Consider the following 22,200-nt stretch of genomic DNA (forward strand, 5'->3'; position numbering starts at 1 on the left):
GTTTTAGAAAACTGCTACGAATACAAAGAGAACACCACTACTGATTTGATCTTACCAAGAGCCTTGTTGACACACAAAAACCGAATGAAGCCAAAATAAGCGTAAAGGGTAGCCGTGCTTTAAGCATTCAACGAATTCGAAAGTAATATTGTATCTACGATATGAGAAACAATTTTAAGAAATACTAAATTGCGTTTTCCAGCATTGTTTCACTGAGGAATATCGTACTATGGTACATCCTTTCAATTATCAGAACGTTGTCGAACACATTCCCACAATTATAGGACTATATCGCTGATGTCAGTTCATTATCGAATTTTGGAATACATTTTATGCTTCCCAGGAGACTGGAAGTTTCCTCTGTCGGTGTCAAGGTGGATTCAGAAAGAAACGATCCATTGAAACTCACATCTCTCTGTCTGTCCACGAGACCTACATACAAAGCAGTAGAAACAAGCGCCCACGCTGACGCCGTGCGTTTCGACTTCCGAAAGACGTGCGATACAGTTCCGTTGTGACACTTCGAGAACAAAACACGAGCGTGCGGAATATCAGACAAGCTTTGTGACTTGACTGAAGAGCACCTGGCAAATACAACACACCATGTCTGTCTTAAAGGAGAGGAATCTTCAGTCGTAAAAGTGACTTCAGGCGTACCACACAGGATCATTTCTACTGTGACCTGAAGGTCTGTGCATCATCTACAGGCGTTGCAAGCGCTCGTCACCTATCTGCTGTAAGGTATTCGCTGAAAATTAAGGTGGCTGTGTGGCCTATGGCAGGCACGCTTGTATAGGGCTCCGCTAATTGAGGAAATCTTGGGAAAAAGGAAAATTTCAGGGAACCAGCACTGAATTTATTTTATCCATATTTTGCAGCTTCAAACGTGACTTTATTCAGTGGACTGGAAGTATGAATTAAAAAGCGCCTTCAGTCATAATTTTTCGTATTTTATTAAGTACACGATGCATTTCGGACCCTGCGGGTCGATCATCAGGTGTAATGTGTCTTAATACACGCTTTATTTTTTCTCTTCAATGAGTTGAAATTTATATTCCTGTCATGACAGGGTTTGATGTTAGGTTATGAATTTCGTTAAGCCAAACGCGGAAAATATGTGCGAAATACTGGAAAATACGTACCACACACTGCAAGAAAAGTGTTGTTAACGTTTTAGCGCCGCCATACATTCTTTTCCCCATGATTGTGCTAAAACGTTAAAAATGCTTTTCTTGGATTATGTGGCAAGTTTACTCTGTTCATCTTTTCCACTATTTCGCACATATCCTCTGCGTTTGATTTAACGAAACTCATAACCTAAGATCAAACCTTTTCATGACAGAAATAAGCATTTCACCTCATTCAAGAGAAAAAAATAAAACATGCATTAAGACAAATTACACCTGGTGATGGACCCACAGAGGATCGTGTACTTAATAACATACGAAAAATTGTTGCTGTAGGTGTTTTTTAATTCATACTTCCTGGGTGAACAATGAAGTTCAATAGCTATATCTTTTCTTCCTTTGAGCATAAGCATTTATTCAAGGAGTACGTAGGTGGTGCGAAAAATTCATGTGCTGCGAGAGCTATAGTGGTACCAGCGCTAAGAGCGGAGAGTCGAGATGCGCAAATGAAGCATTCTGCACCACAGGTCGAAAATTGACCGTCGCTGGTTCGGCGCACCCATGACGCAGAGAAAGCTTTCTTTTCTAAATCAAAACGACATGGCTTTTCATAGGTAAAGATCTCTAATCTCCATCTTCCATGAGTAGTAAACAGGCGGCCATTTCTTCGTGACTGATGTCCCAGAGAATCACGGAACTATTCGAAGAGTGCTCATTTCGCCTCGCGTGTCGACACGCACTAGGGTTCCTTGTCTATTTTGGTATAAATAATATTAACAATTGTCGCCTGTGCGGCGTTTTTTGGAGGCGGGACTGACTGATAGCACTTCTCCTTCACCAGAGTGGGGACCTCCTGCTTGAATGCCTTTGCTCATCTCTCCCAAGCCTAGAAGTCTGCTGCGTTACGAGTTCGTACGAGTGGATGCTAGCAACCACGTACTCAAGCAAGTCTGACACAACAGTGTCGCTGCAAACCTCGACATGACCAGTTGAGACCCATCGTCTTAAGGTAATAGTTGTCTTCCGCGGCAGCGATCTGGTGACCCAGCCAGGCAGTTCGAGGGTTGAATTTGCATTGACGAAGACCACAGAAAAAGCATTTGTGTTTCTACCGTTTGTTCACCAGTATCAGTTAGTGCTTCTGGTTTCGGTTCCCGATTTTATCCACATTAATACTGTCGGCTCCTTTAACATACCATGACTTTGCTGTTCATAGTAGACAATAATTAAAACTACGCCCGAACAGGCCATGAAGGCCCAACGGCACCAACCGGCCGCCGTGTCATTCTCAGTCAACAGGCGGCGCTGGATGTGTATATAGAGGGGCACGTGGTCAGCACACCGCTCTCCCGGCCGTATGTCAGTTTACGAGACCGGAGACGCTACTTCTCAATGAAGTAGCTCCTCTGTTGGCCTCACAAGGGCTGAGTGCACCACGCTTGCCAACAGCGCTCAGCAGACCGGATCGTCACCAATCGAAGTGCTAGCCAAGTCCGACAGCGCTTAACGTCACTCACCTGACAGGAACCGGTATACAATGACTGCAAAGTAAAGTTAAGCAACCAGAAAGGCAAGAGGAAGCGAAATGAAACTTCATAAATTTGGAGGATATGTGATGTTATTTCAGTTATTGCAACAGCGAGTCAAATTTACAAAGATCTTTGCACTATGAGCCCAGTTATCAGTATGACGTTGCACCCCCAGTGGCCTGAATGCATGCACTGATTCGTTTGAGGAACCTGTCGTCGTCTCCTCACATGAGTGAACTGCTGTTGTAACTGCTCCTTGATATCCCGGATACTGGTACTGTAACGGAGTTGACGTCTGCGCTGCTCCCACACGTGTTTATGGGAAACTGATGTGGGGATCTTGCTGGCCACTGGAGCGCCTCAACATCACGCAGACGGCTCATACAGATGAGATATGGGGACGAGCGTTATCCTGTTGGAAAATAACACCTCGATACTGTCGGATGAGGGACAACACCGAGGATGCAGGATGTGCATGCATACAGTTCTGTCCGCAGAGTTCCCTCTGTCACTTACAGCCGTGATCTGAAGTCATACGCGATGGCTCCCCATACCATGGCGTCACTGCGCCTCTCCAAAGCATTGAAAGAATGTGACCTCCTCCCAGGTTGCTGTCATATTCATCAAAATGGTTCAAATGGCTCTGAGCACTATGGGACTTAACATCTGAAGTCATCAGTCCCCTAGACTTAGAACTACTTAAACCTAACTAACCTAACGACATCACACGCATCCAGGCCCGAGACAAGATTCGAACCTGCGACCGTAGCAGCAGCGCGGTTCCGGACTGAAGCGCCTAGAACAGCTCGGCCACAGGGGCTGGCCGTCAAAGATTGTCATCCAGGATAGTGGAACACCACGATTCACCGCTAAACGCAGTATGACGCCATTCATCAGCAGTCCACGCTTGTCAGTCGCGGCACTACTACAAACGACAGCTTACGCATGGGATGGTAATTTCGTAGCCTGGCCGGTGCTAGTCCCCGACTAACGCTGCAAGATGACACCGTAAGTTGCAGGGAGTACTGTTGTTGTTCTCGGATGGATGACGCAGATGTGAACGTGTTACGATGTGGGTGGTGCACAGTACGGCAGTTGTCCCTTGTGGTGGTCACGTGTGGTTGACCGCAGCCTTGACGATGAATATGTCTGCTCTCACGTTCCCATGCAGTCCAACTTCAAGTCAGTGTAATATCCGAATGATCTACAAATATGGATGCTGACCTATTTGACTAGTCGGCCGAACGGAGGCTCGCAATGAGACCCCATTCAGACTCTCTCAGGTTCTGATTACGCTGTATTATACGAGTACACGGCATCTCTGTATCTTTCACAATGGTCATTCAGCATCCGATGCTGTTAATACCCCTTATGTATCCTAGTAGCCCTATTAACAACATGAGCCGTGCGTGGCTCGTGTTCCCGCCATCATGTACTTTACACCCTGTTTTTAACGTACTTCCACCTCACTACGTTAATTTAAATTACTACTGTCACTGAGTTGCTGCTTTGCCTGACTGACCGGCGTATCGATATATCCCCTCTCGTAGTATCTTTGCTCGACTGCTATTACTTCCTGGTCGTTGTCTGTCGTAAGCCAGTTCGGGTCGCGAGTTCGGGTCGGCCAGTCAGTTTTAACGCGCCTGGAGCGCAGTCCGGACCTGCCAGTCGGGGAGTTGCAATGCGGCACTAGTGCAGTCGGGTTGGAGCAGCAGTGAGGTCTGCGTCGACATGGCTCGCCCGACCATTGCCGCCACGCATCTCTTGATCCGGGCCACTGTCTTGGTGGATCGTCGGTCGGTCGTCCTACCGGACGACGCGTTTTGGCTCGCCGAGCGTTCATGAGTCGGCTGTGTGTGTGTGTGTGTGTGTGTGCATCGACTCCCGAATTGTCTTCGTGTGTGTTTAGTTAGTGTTGGGTAACGTTCAGGTCTTCGTGCAAGTGTTTGTCAGGTTGTGTGTGTAGTTGGCGTTACTTCCACTGACGACTATTTTAGATGTTGTCGGCATTCTGAGAGAAGTCGGTCGGTTGCTGCGGACCAGGGAAGTTATCTCCGCGCCGAGCAGTCGGCAGAGTCTGCTGGCGGTCCCTGCGCAGCGTCGGAGCGCATGTGGAACTGTCCGATCACTACGAGCTTCGTGGTTCACCGACCCAGGACGTCAAAGTTGAGTAGTGGTTTCAACTGCCCAAATGGTTCAAATGGCTTTGAGCACTATGGGACTGAGGTCATCAGTCCTAGAACTACTTAAACCTAACTAAGCGAAGAACATTACACACATCCATGCCCGAGGCAGGATTCGAACCTGCGACCGTAGCAGTCGCGCGGTTCCGGACTGAAGCGCCTAAAACCGCTCGGCCACCGCGGCCGGCTTCAACTAACCAAGCCACGTCCATTCATGTTGTGCGGTTCGTTTCGGTGGTTCGCTGTTGGGGAGGTTTTCCTGTGAGCGGCACCGAGTGTTTCTATTGCTGAAATTTAGCTGCCATGCGGTTCAATTAACTATATTGGTTTACTACAATTCGAGTGCACCAGCGGAATTTTCTGCCTTGTGGCCGTTAGTGTTTTGGTTACCTGTCCTGGCCACTGACGTAAATTCAGGTAGTGTTCCTTTTGGGTGAAGTTAACTATATTATCTTATTTCAAATTCAAGTGTACCAGCGGAATTTTCTACCTTGTGGCCGTTAGTGTTCCCGCTACCTGCCCTGGTCACTAACGTAATTTTAAGCAGCGTCCTTTCCTCACCTGTTGTCGCTGTCCAACATGGTGTGTAGTTTTGACAGCTAATACATATTTCATTGTGGATAATTACGTTCGTAACCTTTCGTGTTTGAGTTCTCATGTACCGATTGATGGCAAGCAGGTCGTTTTGTCGATCGGTGCGTGGCTGTCCCCTGGTTGGGTTCCGACGGGTCAAGTGTACTTGGGTTCACCACCTGTCTCACATAAGTGAACGAGGGCGACCGACCTCCCTGGGGGCTTCTGAGTGCTGTTTTTGTTATTGTCCTTCTCACCGGTGTTTAATTGTTTGTTTATAATCTATCATAGCCAATGCTTTAAAAGAAATTATATATATATAAAATTTACTATTTTAACTGCATTTTTATCTTGTTGATTTTTAAGATTTCTTGTTTGGAGGCCTTCAGCGGTGAAAGAATTGCTTTTTGAAATTCGTAGTTCTAAAGGTTCGGTGATGTGCCCTATTGGTTTAAAGGTGTTATTAAATTACAATAAATTACAATTTTCAGGTGTAACTGACCCCAACCTTATTTGGCCCTTTCCACAATCCTAATCACCTGTTCTGCCCAGTGGGTTTAGCAGGCGTTTCACAACATTAAACTCGAAGAATATTAATGCACTCTGGTAGCCGTTCTCCCTATCACGGTGAATTGCAGTTCTAATCATTTACGTTCACATCGATGGTGTGTACATGTACAGAGTTACATTGCCGTCCGATCATGTCTTGTGGGTGCTTCACATTCTTGCCAGGCAGCGTATATAAATGACCCAGTGGATGACGCTCCGTGACGCTGTTGATAGATTACACTGCTGTGTGGAGATGAGTCGCAGTGCTAGAAAACTGTAGCGAAATGGAGGATCTACGCTTGGTGTTGGGATTAGTAGTTAACGCTCGACATATACAAATATAACGTTTTGTGTGTAAATAGGCGTAGGTTAACACGCTTGTCGATGAACCAGTAGAAACGATCAGACCCATTAAATATTTGAAAATACACTCCTGGAAATGGAAAAAAGAACACATTGACACCGGTGTGTCAGACCCACCATACTTGCTCCGGACACTGCGAGAGGGCTGTACAAGCAATGATCACACGTACGGCACAGCGGACACACCAGGAACCGCGGTGTTGGCCGTCGAATGGCGCTAGCTGCGCAGCATTTGTGCACCGCCGCCGTCAGTGTCAGCCAGTTTGCCGTGGCATACGGAGCTCCATCGCAGTCTTTAACGCTGGTAGCATGCCGCGACAGCGTGGACGTGAACCGTATGTGCAGTTGACGGACTTTGAGCGAGGGCGTATAGTGAGCATGCGGGAGGCCGGGTGGACGTACCGCCGAATTGCTCAACACGTGGGGCGTGAGGTCTCCACAGTACATCGATGTTGTCGCCAGTGGTCGGCGGAAGGTGCACGTGCCCGTCGACCTGGGACCGGACCGCAGCGACGCACGGATGCACGTCAAGACCGTAGGATCCTACACAGTGCCGTAGGGGACCGCACCGCCACTTCCCAGCAAATTAGGGACACTGTTGCTCCTGGGGTATCGGCGAGGACCATTCGCAACCGTCTCCATGAAGCTGGGCTACGGTCCCGCACACCGTTAGGCCGTCTTCCGCTCACGCCCCAACATCGTGCAGCCCGCCTCCAGTGGTGTCGCGACAGGCGTGAATGGAGGGACGAATGGAGACGTGTCGTCTTCAGCGATGAGAGTCGCTTCTGCCTTGGTGCCAATGATGGTCGTATGCGTGTTTGGCGCCGTGCAGGTGAGCGCCACAATCAGGACTGCATACGACCGAGGCACACAGGGCCAACACCCGGCATCATGGTGTGGGGAGCGATCTCCTACACTGGCCGTACACCACTGGTGATCGTCGAGGGGACACTGAATAGTGCACGGTACATCCAAACCGTCATCGAACCCATCGTTCTACCATTCCTAGACCGGCAAGGGAACTTGCTGTTCCAACAGGACAATGCACGTCCGCATGTATCCCGTGCCACCCAACGTGCTCTAGAAGGTGCAAGTCAACTACCCTGGCCAGCAAGATCTCCGGATCTGTCCCCCATTGAGCATGTTTGGGACTGGATGAAGCGTCGTCTCACGCGGTCTGCACGTCCGGCACGAACGCTGGTCCAACTAAGGCGCCAGGTGGAAATGGCATGGCAAGCCGTTCCACAGGACTACATCCAGCATCTCTACGATCGTCTCCATGGGAGAATAGCAGCCTGCATTGCTGCGAAAGGTGGATATACACTGTACTAGTGCCGACATTGTGCATGCTCTGTTGCCTGTGTCTATGTGCCTGTGGTTCTGTCAGTGTGATCATGTGATGTATCTGACCCCAGGAATGTGTCAATAAAGTTTCCCCTTCCTGGGACAATGAATTCACGGTGTTCTTATTTCAATTTCCAGGAGTGTATGTATGCAGCTACGAAAGAGGTGCCTTATGAAACTCTTTTTCCACCAGTACTTGAGTACTGCTTCACAGGTGGAGACCCTTACTGGGTGGAGAGTGATAGACAAGACAGAGAAGATTCAAAGAAGACCCGGACATCTCCTCACGAACTCGTTTAGTAAGTTGCTCGTCCAATTCCCGTGGCAGACGATACAGAGAGATGCTGTGCGTACGTTTCTAGAAGAGTCAACCAATATATTGTTTCCACCTAAATATATCGGAAGACGAAGTGCACTGCGGGAAGGGTAGCGGAGTAGTGTATTTATATCCGTTACATTCAGCGAGGACATTGTAATTCTGTCAGAGACAGCAAAGGACTTGGAAGAGCAGTTGAACGATATGGACAGTGTCTTGAAAGGAGGATATAAGGTGGACATCAACAAAAGCAAAACGAGGATAATGGAATGTAGTCGAATCAAATCGGGCGATGCTGCGGGAATTTGATTAGGAAATGAGACGCTTAAAGTAGTAAATGAGTTTTGCTAATTGGGGAGCATAATAGAAGCTTTCGAAATGTGGTGCTACAGAAGAATGCTGAAGATTAGATGGGTAGATCACATAACTAATGAGGAGGTATTGAATAGAATTGGGGAGAAGAAGAGTTTGTGGCACAACTTGACTAGAAGAAGAGATCGGTTGGTAGGGCATATTCTGAGGCATCAAAGGATCACCAATTTAGTATTGGAGGGCAGCGTGGAGGGTAAAAATCGTAGAGGGAGACCAAGAGACGAATACACTAAACAGATTCAGGAGGATATAAGTTGCAGTAGGTACTGGGAGATGAAGCAGCTTGCACAGGATAGAATAGCATGGAGAGCTGCATCAGATCAGTCTCTGGACTGAAGACCACAAGAACAACAACATTCAGCGAGATGGCACTGTGTGTGAAACACTGGACTCGTACTGGACAAAAGAAGGGTCTAAATACCCGTCAGAGCATCACGATTTAGATTTTCCGCGTTTCGCTAAAACTTTAGATCTACTGCCGCGATGGTAAATTTGAAATGTCCCCCGCCAATTTTCATTTCTTCGTCAGGCAATCCGATCTTGTACTAAGTCTATGAACACCTCAACATTGACGGTACACTAAACTCTAATCTTCTTTGCTTTCTATGCATTCCTCTTATTTTGATTATAGTTTTGGTAGGTTATGAAACATTTATTTGCAGTCGAGTAGAGCTCGGCTACTGCTCCAGCCTCAGCGCGTGCCGCCGGTGGCTGACCTGCCGAGTTGCGGCGACGTGGCGACGCGCAGCGGCGAGCAGCCGGCGCGGTGCAGCGGCCAGTGCTGCCTCTGGTGCTGCGGCCCGCAGTACGACGTCTGCTCGCACAGCGCGCACGCCTCCTGCGCGGGCCCGCCGCACACCGCGCACGCGCTCCGCTCCTCGCCGCCCTCTTCCTGCACGCACAACACAACCACTCTTTTTTACACCCTTTATTACGCGAAACTTATTCTCCACAAATCAGGAGATCTTCGATCTGCAATGATGTCAGTGTTATGGAGTTTAGTTAGGTGCAATACAGCAGAATACCTTATGGAATACTGTATACTATGGAATACAATATAGTACTAGTAATTCCAATCCCAAAGAAAGCAGGTGTTGACAGATGTGAAAATTACCGAACTATCAGCTTAATAAGTCACAGTTGCAAAATACTAACACGAATTCTTTACAGACGAATGGAAAAACTGATAGAAGCCGACCTCGGGGAAAATCAATTTGGATTCCGTAGAAATGTTGGAACACGTGAGGCAATACTGACCCTATGACTTATCTTAGAAGAAAGATTAAGGAAAGGCAAACCTACGTTTCTACCATTTGTAGACTTAGAGAAAGCTTTTGACAATGTTGAATGGAATACTCGCTTTCAAATTCTGAAGGTGACAGGGGTAAAATACAGGGAGCGAAAGGCTATTTACAATTTGTACAGAAACCAGATGGCACTTATAAGAGTCGAGGGGTATGAAAGGGAAGCAGTGGTTGGGAAGGGAGTGAGACAGGGTTGTAGCCTCTCCCCGATGTTATTCAATCTGTATATTGAGCAAGCAATAAAGGAAACAAAAGAAAAGTTTGGAGTAGGTATTAAAATCCACGGAGAAGAAATAAAAACTTTGAGGTTCGCCCATGACATAGTAATTCTGTCAGAGACAGTAAAGGATATGGAAGAGCAGTTGAATGGAATGGACAGTGTCTTGAAAGGAGGGTATAAGATGAACATCAACAAAAGCAAAACGAGAATAATGGAATGTAATCGAATTAAGTCGGGCGATGCTGAGGGAATTAGATTAGGAAATGAGACACTTAAAGTAGTAAAGGAGTTTTGCTATTTGGGGAGCAAAACAACTGATGATGGTAGAAGTAGAGAGGATATAAAATGTAAACTGGCAATGGCAAGGAAAGCGTTTCTGAAGAAGAAAAATTTGTTAACATCGAGTGTAGATTTAAGTGTCAGGAAGTCGTTTCTGAAAGTATTTGTATGGAGTGTAGCCATTTGTGGAAGTGAAACGTGGACGATAAATAGTTCAGACAAGAAGAGAATAGAAGCTTTCGAAATGTGGTGCTACAGAAGAATGCTGAAGATTAGATGGTTAGATCACATAACTAATGAGGAGGTACTGAATAGAATTGGGGAGAAGAGGAGCTTGTGGCACAACTTGACTAGAAGATGGGACCGGTTGGTAGGACATGTTCTGAGACATCGAGGGATCACCAATTTAGTATTGGAGGGCAGCTTGGAGGGTAAAAATCATACCGGGAGACCAAGAGATGAATATACTAAGCAGATTCAGAAGGATGTAGGATGCAGTAGGTACTGGGAGATGAAGAAGCTTGCACAGGATAGAGTAGCATGGAGAGCTGCATCAAACCAGTCTCAGGACTGAATACCACCACCACAACAACAACAACAACAACAACTATTGCGCTAATAAGAAATGCACTGTTACCAACAACGTTAGGTTGGTACGAGGTGCGACAGTAAACTAATGAGACTGATGTTAAAAAAAAGTTGCTTTTCCTTTTAGTCAAGTTTAGTGTTGTCTCCTTCTGACTGCGTACACTTTTTCCAGCGCTTCTGCCATTGATGGTAACATTTCTAGAACTCGTCTTCTGTAATATGCTCCAAGATCCTCGTCACAGCTTTTTGGACATCTTGTATTGTTTGAAAATGGTGTCCCTTGACAGTGTAGCCGAGCGGTTCTAGGCGCTTCAGTCTGGAACCGCGCTGCTGTTACGGTCGCAGGTTCGAATCCTGCCTCGGGTATGGATGTGTGTGATGTCCGTAGGTTAGTTAGGTTTAAGTAGTTCTAAGTCTAGGGGACTGATGACCTCAGATGTTAAGTCCCATAGTGCTAAGAGCCATTTAAACCATTAGACCGCCGTTTTGACTCTTGCAAATAGAAAAAAAGGCGCACGGAGCGATGTCTGGTGAATAAGGTGGCTGTGGTAGTATCTAAATTTGTTTTGAGGTTAAAAATTGCTGTAGTGACAGAGCAGTATGGGATGGCGCAGTATCGTATGCAGAATCCAATTATCAGCAATGTTGGCACAGACACGAAGAACTCTTTTACGAAGTCTTTCTAAAATTTGTTTGTAGTAATATTGGTTACCTGTTTGTCCAGGAGGCACCCACTCTTTATAAACAATTCCCTTGGAATCAAAGAAACACATAAGCATGCATTTCACTTTTGACTTTGACATGCGAGCTGTTTTTGGTCTGGGTGATCCCTCTGAGTACCATCGCGAACTTCGGCGTTTTGTCTCTGGACCGTACTGAAAAAACCAACTTTCATCACCAGTGATAACATGGCTCAACAATTCTGGATTGATTTCCGTTTGCTCTAACAGATCGGCTGCCACATTTTTCCGTGTTTCTCGTTGTTGTGGTGTGAGAGTTTTGGGGACCATTTTTGCACAAATCTTTCTCATACCAAGGTCTTCAGTTATTGTTAGACGAACCATTTTTCGATCGATGTTCAGTTCTTCTGCAATCATTTTCACGGATAATCTTCGATCAGATCGTACGAGTTCACGCACCCTGGCCAAGTTGACATCCGTCTGTGAGGTTGATGGTCGTCCACTGCGGTCTTCATCTTCCACATTCGCTCTGCCTTCACTAACCATTTTCTGCCAAGGAAAAACTTGAGCTCTTGACATAACCTCCTCTCTAAAAGCCTTCTGAATCTTACCGTAAGTTGCCGTCGCGTTTTCACGCAATTTAAAGCAAAAAGAAGTGGCATAAGGTTGCGCAGTATTATGCGGTTCCATTTCTGTGACGAGAGACACAAACGCGTGTTAACTTATAACAGCATAACTCACGACTGAGCACTTGCATCGATGTGCAACTAGGACTAGAAGCAGCTTATAGACCAAGGACAAAGATACTGTCCCTACGCAAGCCAGCAGGGTTGCCACATCTTGCAAAGAAAATCAGTCTCATTACTTTATTGGTGCACCTCATAGAAGCAGTTCCCCAACAAAAATTTGTTTCTTTTTTTGACTTCCACTTAATCGCCTGCAACACATTTAACATGCCTTGCTAGATTATTGAATATGTACAGGAGTTGGGCAAAAATATGGAAACATCACGAGAAATGCTTGCTTGAACGTACGTACAACTGATAGCCAAGCCTGTAGGTTGCCCCGTTGTATCAGATCACTGTTGTTGTTGTGGTCTTCAGTCCTGAGACTGGTTTGATGCAGCTCTCCATGCTACTCTATCCTGAGCAAGCTTCTTCATCTCCCAGTACCTACTGCAACCTACATCCTTCTGAATCTGCTTAGTGTATTGATCTCTTGGTCTCCCTCTACGATTTTTACCCTCCACGCTACCCTCCAATGCTAAATTTGTGATCCCTTGATGCCTCAAAACATGTCCTACCAACCGATCCCTTCTTCTAGTCAAGTTGTGCCACAAACTTCTCTTCTCCCCAATCCTATTCAATACCTCCTCATTAGTTACGTGATCTACCCACCTTATCTTCAGCATTCTTCTGTAGCACCACATTTCGAAAGCTTCTATTCTCTTCTTGTCCAAACTGGTTATCGTCCATGTTTCACTTCCATACATGGCTACACTCCATACAAATACTTTCAGAAACGACTTCCTGACACTTAAATCTATACTCGATGTTAACAAATTTCTCTTCTTCAGAAACGCTTTCCTTGCCATTGCCAGTCTACATTTTATATCCTCTCTACTTCGACCGTCATCAGTTATTTTACTCCCTAAATAGCAAAACTCCTTTACTACTTTCAGTGTCTCATTTCCTAATCTAATCCCCTCAGCATCACCCGATTTAATTTGACTACATTCCATTATCCTCGTTTTGCTTTTGTTGATGTTCATCTTATATCCTCCTGTCAAGACACTGTCCATTCCGTTCAACTGCTCTTCCAAGTCCTTTGCTGTCTCTGACAGAATTACAATGTCATCGGCGAACCTCAAAGTTTTTACTTCTTCTCCATGAATTTTAATACCTACTCCGAATTTTTCTTTTGTTTCCTTTACTGCTTGCTCAGTATACAGATTGAATAACATCGGGGAGAGGCTACAACCCTGTCTCACTCCTTTCCCAACCACTGCTTCCCTTTCATGCCCCTCGACTCTTATAACTGCCATCTGGTTTCTGTACAAATTGTAAATAGCCTTTCGCTCCCTGTATTTTACCCCTGCCACCTTCAGAATTTGAAAGAGAGTATTCCAGTTAACGTTGTCAAAAGCTTTCTCTAAGTCTACAAATGCTAGAAACGTAGGTTTGCCATTTCTTAATCTTTCTTCTAAGATAAGTCGTAAGGTTAGTATTGCCTCACGTGTTCCAACATTTCTACGGAATCCAAACTGATCTTCCCCGAGGTCCGCTTCTACCAGTTTTTCCATTCGTCTGTAAAGAATTCGCGTTAGTATTTTGCAGCTGTGACTTATTAAACTGATAGTTCGGTAATTTTCACATCTGTCAACACCTGCTTTCTTTGGGATTGGAATTATTATATTCTTCTTGAAGTCTGTGGGTATTTCGCCTGTCTCATACATCTTGCTCACCAGATGGTAGAGTTTTGTCATGACTGGCTCTCCCAAGGCCATCAGTAGTTCTAATGGAATGTTGTCTACTCCCGGGGCCTTGTTTCGACTCAGGTCTTTCAGTGCTCTGTCAAACTCTTCACGCAGTATCTTATCTCCCATTTCATCTTCATCTACATCCTCTTCCATTTCCATAATATTGTCCTCAAGTACATCGCCCTTGTATAAACCCTCTATATACTCCTTCCACCTTTCTGCCTTCCCTTCTTTGCTTAGAACTGGGTTGCCATCTGAGCTCTTGATATTCATACAAGTGGTTCTCTTCTCTCCAAAGGTCTCTTTAATTTTCCTGTAGGCAGTATCTATCTTACCCCTAGTGAGACAAGCCTCTACATCCTTACATTTGTCCTCTAGCCATCCCTGCTTAGCCATTTTGCACTTTCTGTCGATCTCATTTTTGAGACGTTTGTATTCCCTTTTGCCTGCTTCATTCACTGCATTTTTATATTTTCTCCTTTCATCAATTAAATTCAATATTTCTTCTGTTACCCAAGGATTTCTATTAGCCCTCGTCGTCTTACCTACTTGATCCTCTGCTGCCTTCACTACTTCATCCCTCAGAGCTACCCATTCTTCTTCTACTGTATTTCTTTCCCCCATTCCTGTCAATTGTTCCCTTATGCTCTCCCTGAAACTCTCTACAACCTCTGGTTCTTTCAGTTTATCCAGGTCCCATCTCCTTAAATTCCTACCTTTTTGCAGTTTCTTCAGTTTCAATCTGCAGTTCATAACCAATAGATTGTGGTCAGAATCCACATCTGCCCCTGGAAATGTCTTACAATTTAAAACCTGGTTCCTAAATCTCTGTCTTACCATTATATAATCTATCTGATACCTATTAGTATCTCCAGGATTCTTCCAGGTATACAACCTTCTTTTATGATTCTTGAACCAAGTATTAGCTATGATTAAGTTATGCTCTGTGCAAAATTCTACAAGGCGGCTTCCTCTTTCATTTCTTCCCCCCAATCCATATTCACCTACTATGTTTCCTTCTCTCCCTTTTCCTACTGACGAATTCCAGTCACCCATGACTATTAAATTTTCGTCTCCCTTCACTACCTGAATAATTTCTTTTATCTTGTCATACATTTCATCAATTTCTTCATCATCTGCAGAGCTAGTTGGCATATAAACTTGTACTACTGTAGTAGGTATGGGCTTTGTGTCTATCTTGGCCACAATAATGCGTTCACTATGCTGTTTGTAGTAGCTAACCCGCACTCCTATTTTTTTATTCATTATTAAACCTACTCCTGCATTACCCCTATTTGATTTTGTATTTATAACCCTGTAATCACCTGACCAAAAGTCTTGTGCCTCCTACCACCGAACTTCACTAATTCCCACTATATCTAACTTTAACCTATCCATTTCCCTTTTTAAATTTTCTAACCTACCTGCCCGATTAAGGGATCTGACATTCCACGCTCCGATCCGTAGAATGCCAGTTTTCTTTCTCCTGATAACGACGTCCTCTTGAGTTGTCCCCGCCCGGAGATCCGAATGGGGGACTATTTTACCTCCGGAATATTTTACCCAAGAGGACGCCATCATCATTTAATCATACAGTAAAGCTGCATGTCCTCGGGAAAAATTACGGCTGTAGTTTCCCCTTGCTTTCTGCCGTTCGCAGTACCAGCACAGCAAGGCCGTTTTGGTTAATGTTACAAGGCCAGATCAGTCAATCATCCAGACTGTTGCCCCTGCAACTACTGAAAAGGCTGCTACCCTTCTTCAGGAACCACATGTTTGTCTGGCCTCTCAACAGATACCCCTCCGTTGTGGTTGCACCTACGGTACGGCCATCTGTATCGCTGAAGCACGCAAGCCTCCCCACCAACGGCAAGGTCCATGGTTCATGGGGGAAGATCAGATCACTAGAGATCGGATTGTATGCATTTGCATGTTGCATATGCATTTGCACATTTGGCCCCTTGTCACCGATTATTGCGTATTATAACTAAAAATTAATGACGATGCATATTTTCGCTCTATGTTTACAATATTTTAAAAAATTAGACGGGCGATCTCTAGCTCGATTTAGTTTTCATGTCTCACATATAGACCGCGAGCTAGGACTGCCTGCAGTTGCTAACCGAGAGGCCACTGCCTAGCGAAATCATTACAGATGAGGGACAGGAATAGGCAGACAGAGTCAACGATGATCATCCGCCTCCCCCCCCCCCTCCCCTGTTCATCCCATCCTCTGTCATACCGTACACGTCGGCACGTCCATTGTTTCAGTTTCGTTTTCTATTTACTTGTCCACTGCTGAACCAGTTTACGACGTGTAGTGCGCCATGCCGCCCATAAAAGAAACGTCGTGTCGTGGATAGCTGACCATCCTGGGACGTTTACATACGACGGAATTGTTTTACATTGCAGAGTTTGCGAGAAAAACGTTTCGTCCAACAACAACAAAAAAGTTCAAATAGACCAGCATGTCAAGACAACTCCTCATATCGCAGGAATGCAGAAGAAAGGACTATGACAACAACTTCTGACAACAGCAAGTTGCAGTAGCAGGTCTTTGTCCAAAGGTAACCAAAAAAGTTGATTTAACGTGGATCTATGTGAAGCATTCATTGCAAGCAATATTCCTCTTCACAAACCTACGAACCCTATTCTCAAAGGCTTCCTACTCAAATACTGCATAAATCAAAATGTATGAGATGAATCAACATTGCGTAAAAATTACGTACCGACAATTTACGTAAATTTTTCTGGAAGAAATACGCAATGAACTCAAGGTCAGCATTATCTGGATTTCAGTTGACGAAACTACAGACACTTGTGGCCATTATATGGCAAATTTAATTGTTGGTGCTTTAAAAGAAGAGCCTTCTTCTTCCTATTTAGCGGCCTGCAAAGATCTTGAAAAAGTAAATCATTCTAAGATCGCCAGATTTGTAAATGAGAGTATTAAAAAAATATTTGTAGAATCTTCTGCAGATGAATAGGTGTTTGTGTTTATTTAAGATGCTGCTCCCTATATGATCAAAGCAAGAAAAGCAGTCAGAGTATTTTATCCCAATTTGATTCATGGGACGTGCTTTGCACAGGGAGTACATCGCTCTTGTTGAAGAAGTTCGTTCCACGTTTGTCATTGTAAATAAACTGATTTCATCCGCAAAGAAAGTGTTTCTAAAGGCTCCTCCTCGTATCAAGAGCTACAAAGAGGAGTACGTGGGTCGAAGCTGTGTTGTTTTACAGTGAACATTTCGAGGTCATTGGAGGCGTAGTAAACAACTTCGATAGTGCAGAGGCTTTGGCAGTTTGCCAGTGCAAGGAAGCTTTTAATGATCCCTGTATTAAAAAAGACATTGCTGTGATAGCGCTCATTTTTCCCATATTCCATGAAAGTATTAAAAAGATTGAAACTCAAAGTTTGTGGTTGAATGAATCTATTCAATTGATGAATAAAATTATTCTAGCAAATTCCCCATTGCCGGAGATATTCCCAAGAAAACGTAAAGAAAAGCTCGAAAGCATTTTAAACAATAACCCAGTTTTATTAATGGTACAGTTGAACTTTTACCAGAAACAATAAGGGCTAACATAGCACCAAAATTCAAATACTGCACAGTTACCACAGTTGATGTAGAACGGTCCTTTTCTGCTTATAAAAATGTTTTCAGTGATCGAATACACAATTTTACTACCGAACGTTTGGTCGTTTTTGTTTGCAATAGTAGAAAAATATAAAATAAATTGTAAATGATGCTTTGGTCCAATAGTATTAATTAAAAGTTTACGCTGTTTAAAAAATTCATGATTGTATGTTGTTTTTCAAATAGAATAATACGGAGTTTTCGACCGTGCCCCTCTGCTTGCGATATATCTCAGAGTTAGTCCTGTACATATCGATTGTTTCGCTGCGACTCACTCGCATCGCGTCCCCTTGTTAACGACAACAATTACAAAGAAGGAACAATTCTTGAAACACGGTATGCGTCCCCGTTTTGCGAATTTTTAGAAAATAATCCCAGAAAGGCCCCCTTCCTGACTTCTGCCAGAAAGTATACAGAAAATAATATCAGCGCTCTAAATGTACCGACTTTTCGCGTGACCGGCGCTCTTCTACGTAACTAATATGCACAGGTTTGACCTTGAGATGTAATGCACGCAGAAACTACCTGTTTTTTATTATTTGATCTTGCATATTTCGACACTCTTCATGCATTTTTAAGCATTTTCATGCACATTTTAATGTTCATGATGCATATATCCGGTCTCTACTGTCCGCACCCGGTAGCATAGGGGTCAGCGCGACAGAATCTTAATCCTAAGGACCCACGTTCGATTCTCGGCTGGGTCGGAGTTTATCTCCGCTTAGGGACTGGGTGTTGTGTTGTCCTAATCATCATAATTCCATTCCCATCGACGCGCAAGTCGCCGGAGTGGCGTCAAATCGGAAGGCTTGCACCCGGCGAATGGTCTACCCTCACGAGAGGCCCTAGTCACACGACATTTTTTGTTTTTATCCGGTCTCTACTGATTACGAATGGCACCTGTGCAACGTCGTCAATGCGTTGCAAGTATCAGTCGTGCTCAGAACAGTGTTCTGCGTAGTTGTGAGTACATTGTGTGGGAACTTAGTGAATTCGAGCTTGGGCAGATTCTTGGTGCTCGTGTGGTGTGTGCTTCCGTAACCTAGGGAGCCGAAGAGTTTGGCGTTTCAAGAGACACCCTATCGAAGATTTATGCCGTATACTTGGAAAGAGGTAAACATCATTCTCTAAGTCACAACGCGGACGAAAGTGTGTATTGAGTTATCGTGACAGTCATTGAAGGGGATTGTGACGGAAAATAAGATGGTGACAGCTGCAAAGTCACTGCAGAACTGATTGTTACACTCGCGAACCCTGTCAGTATCAGAGTACAACGAAGGGAGCTCCATGAGCAGCAAGTTGTAGGATGAACTGGAATTCCAAAACCATTCACCAGTTATGCAAATGCTCGTTAACAGGAAAACGTGGTGGCGAAGCCATAAACCCTGGACTATGGAGCACCGGAATAAAGTCATTTGAACAGATGAGTCGTGCGTCACACTATTTCCAACCTCTGGTCGAGTTTACATTCCAAGAGTGTAGCATTGCCGTGGATCGGTGACGATATGGCAGCCTTATTGTGGTATAATATGGCCGCCATGACTACTCTGCAAGGTCGCTTTACTGCCAAGGGTAATGTGACAATTGTAGCTGATCAGATTCTTTCCGTGCTACAACGTCTGTTCCCTGGTGGTTATATTGCGTCCAAAGACGATAGGGACCTCGTCTTCCAGGACTGGTTTTGTGAGCACGAGAATGAAATGTGACATCTGACCTGGCCACTAGAGTCACGAGACCTCAACATTAATTTGTGGTCTGCTTAGGAGAGAAGGGTGCGTCATCGCTATCCATCTCCATCATCGTTAACTAAACTTGCCACTATTTCGCAGGAGGTATGGCGTACGTTTCCCTTGAAAACCATAGAGAACCTGTGTTTATTCGTTCCGAGACGACTGGGAGCTGTTTTGAATGCGAACTGAATGTCCTACACCCTGCTGGGCGTGGTAACGTTTTCTGTTTTTGGTGTCCCGTATTTTCGCCCATACCCAGCATGTATTCATCCTAAGAGTCCCTCTCTGTTCTAATGTAGAGCTCTTGAAGTCTTTGTAGAAGTTACTGTCAATAAATAGCACAAAATCGTAATACGAGTCGATGACCATAGAAGCACCAATTAACACATTGTTCCATCTTGATCGCTTTTTATTTTTACTGACTACACAACTTCAATGCACTGCGGCCTCAGGTATCACCATTTCAACAATATTTTTTTCTATATGAAAAATGTATGTTTTTCTTAAAAGTGCTCCGCTTATTTCTTTCTTATCTGGCAGATTTCTGGTGATGGCTTAAGCTGATATGCGATAACGGTGTGTAATCGATCAAGATGGAACATGACATTGATCATTGTTGGGTTTGTAAGGGGAATGCGTGACCTAGAACGCTCGGAACAGCACGAAAATATGATAAATATAAATCGCTCATTTCAGAAACATTAGTATAACCCATTCCCATCCATACTGTGCGTCTTACAACCACAGGCCTTTGAATGGTCCCCTGTTCAAGCTCTAAGAGAGAGAAACTTTGGTACTGCAAAGTAACAAAATGTCGTTGCAACAGGACACGTTTTCAAATGACGTCAAGTATTGCTGTATTTATCTCTGGCTAAAATAATCACGCTATCTGAATAACAAACTTATTCTACCGTTCTGATTGTGTTGCACAGCTATTCACTGTTCAAAGAGCAAGTGTAGAATTTCAATGAAGTGGTCAAAGCAAAGTGGAACGGAACAATATACACATCTGACTACAGCCGCTTTTTCACATTCAGCGTCACTTTTGCATCCAAACTGTCCAATATCAAACGCCATATTAATTACGCGATGTGTCATACCATTCTTTTTCAGATGAGCGATTTATATTCTAAGCACATTTTCGTACGTGTCTGAGCGTTCGAGGTCACCCTCTTGCCTTGTTAGTATTTTTATTCTTTCTGTGCACTTCTTTGTTTTATTTGTCAAAAGAGAAATATCGACAGTGACAGACGACACTAATGGACATCCGCTTCATAGTGGGCACCGCAGCCATAAATTTGTTGACTGAAGGCGTCATTTTTTCACTCAGTCTGTAGCACTGCACAGCTACTTCCCGCCTTTCGTGTACCGACCGTTTGTAAACGGTCGCGAACGATCGTACAAGGTGCAGTCAAATGAAAACGAGACAGATGGAAAAAATAAAGCAAACTATCTATTATTTCAAAAGTAATCGGCGTAACTGTTAATGCTCTTATCCCATTGTGTCAATGCCTTCGTGGAAAAATATTTGGGATTGCCGGCGTAACGATGATTGTATCCAGGAGTGCGCCTATCCTTCCGAAGGAAATCGACATCCACGAATGTCTTTCTTGAGGGCTCCACAAATATAGAAATCGTGCAGAAAGGGATCGGGCTGTGTGGAAGATGTTTAAAAAAGGCATCCCAACGAAACTTCTGCGGCATAATCGAAGCGAACAACAATGGTGACATGAGGACGGACCCAAGCAAGCGGGTAACGGAGGGCTTTAACAAAAGTTGTGCTTTTCGTTTAACGATTACATTAAATAATCATTACCTGCATAATGATTTTCAGGTGCTTTCAGGTATTTTAAAATACCATGTAGTGATACAGTCCACGGTAACCTTGGACCCTGATAACAAGTAAACAAATATTCCCAATATTATTATTAGAACTTAAATACTTGGCGACCAGTCTCTGAAAGGCTATTAAAATATATTTATTTATAAATGACCTTAATTTCTTTATTTCCACTGCAGAAGATCACGAAGGAAGATTGGATACTCAATCGAGAAGCAGATAACGAACCTCAGTAATAACGTTATTGATTGAGACGACGAACGTGTACTCAGAGAAACTGAAAACGACGAGAGTTTGAACAATGAAAGGTAGAAAAAGGAGAACAAAAAGGATTTCAAACTGATTTGGTAAATGAATCCTGCATTCAGATGTAAATTGCCTATATGCATGCAGCTATTCAAAAAGACATACTTTCAGTTTTAGCTTATGTTAGTGAAGCATGGACGTAAAACATTCTAAAACTGAGAACACCAAAATGTCGTTAAAAAAGGAGTTGTAAGTATCGATAAGGAGAAGGAGACGGGTAAATGGTAAGGCAGACAAGAAGGGTATCATTGCGCCAGAGAAACTGACGAAATTTGGTCCAAGAAAAATATTTTGTTGGGTTTCTTGTGATAAGAAACGACCTGGATGGCGACATAATGAAAGATGGCAAGTAGCAGATGAGTATTACATGAAGGCAAGGCATTGCGTGAGTGTAATAATAGGTGGCCTGGAACAGATTTTCATCTTGTATTGGAATAAATGCCTGACGATGAACGAATATAGTGAACTTGGCGTCTAACCCACTCTAATGCTCCCTTACCACGGCCACATATGCTCTACCATCACACACCATTGTTAGTGTTCAGAGTAACGGCCGTCTGCTGTACATACAACAGATGTACTAGACAAGAAGGATAATACTGATATGTTTCCATAACAATCTGGAGTGGTGCTTCCAGCGTCTGTTGATGGATGCGACTTGACGTGATCGAGACAACGCACAAAAATGAAGGTGATCCCGGTCATGAACAATTCAGTTAAGATCCGGAGAGTTTGCTAATATTAAAGCCTCAATAGTGCTCCTCCAACAATCGAGGAGGG

At 44.3% G+C, this 22,200-nt stretch overlaps 1 protein-coding gene across 1 annotated transcript in view; it reads right to left on the minus strand.

Annotated features, from left to right (window-relative positions):
- LOC126235183 (SET domain-containing protein SmydA-8-like) overlaps window positions 1-22,200 on the minus strand; it is a 130,737-nt gene that overhangs the window by 67,488 nt on the left and 41,049 nt on the right. Inside the window, exon 2 of the mRNA XM_049943914.1 lies at window positions 9,073-9,248. Coding sequence (XP_049799871.1) covers window positions 9,073-9,248 — 176 coding nt within the window. The remainder of the gene's footprint in view (window positions 1-9,072; window positions 9,249-22,200) is intronic.

The sequence above is a fragment of the Schistocerca nitens genome, chromosome 2, assembly GCF_023898315.1.
Source record: "Schistocerca nitens isolate TAMUIC-IGC-003100 chromosome 2, iqSchNite1.1, whole genome shotgun sequence".
Lineage (NCBI taxonomy): Eukaryota > Metazoa > Arthropoda > Insecta > Orthoptera > Acrididae > Schistocerca > Schistocerca nitens.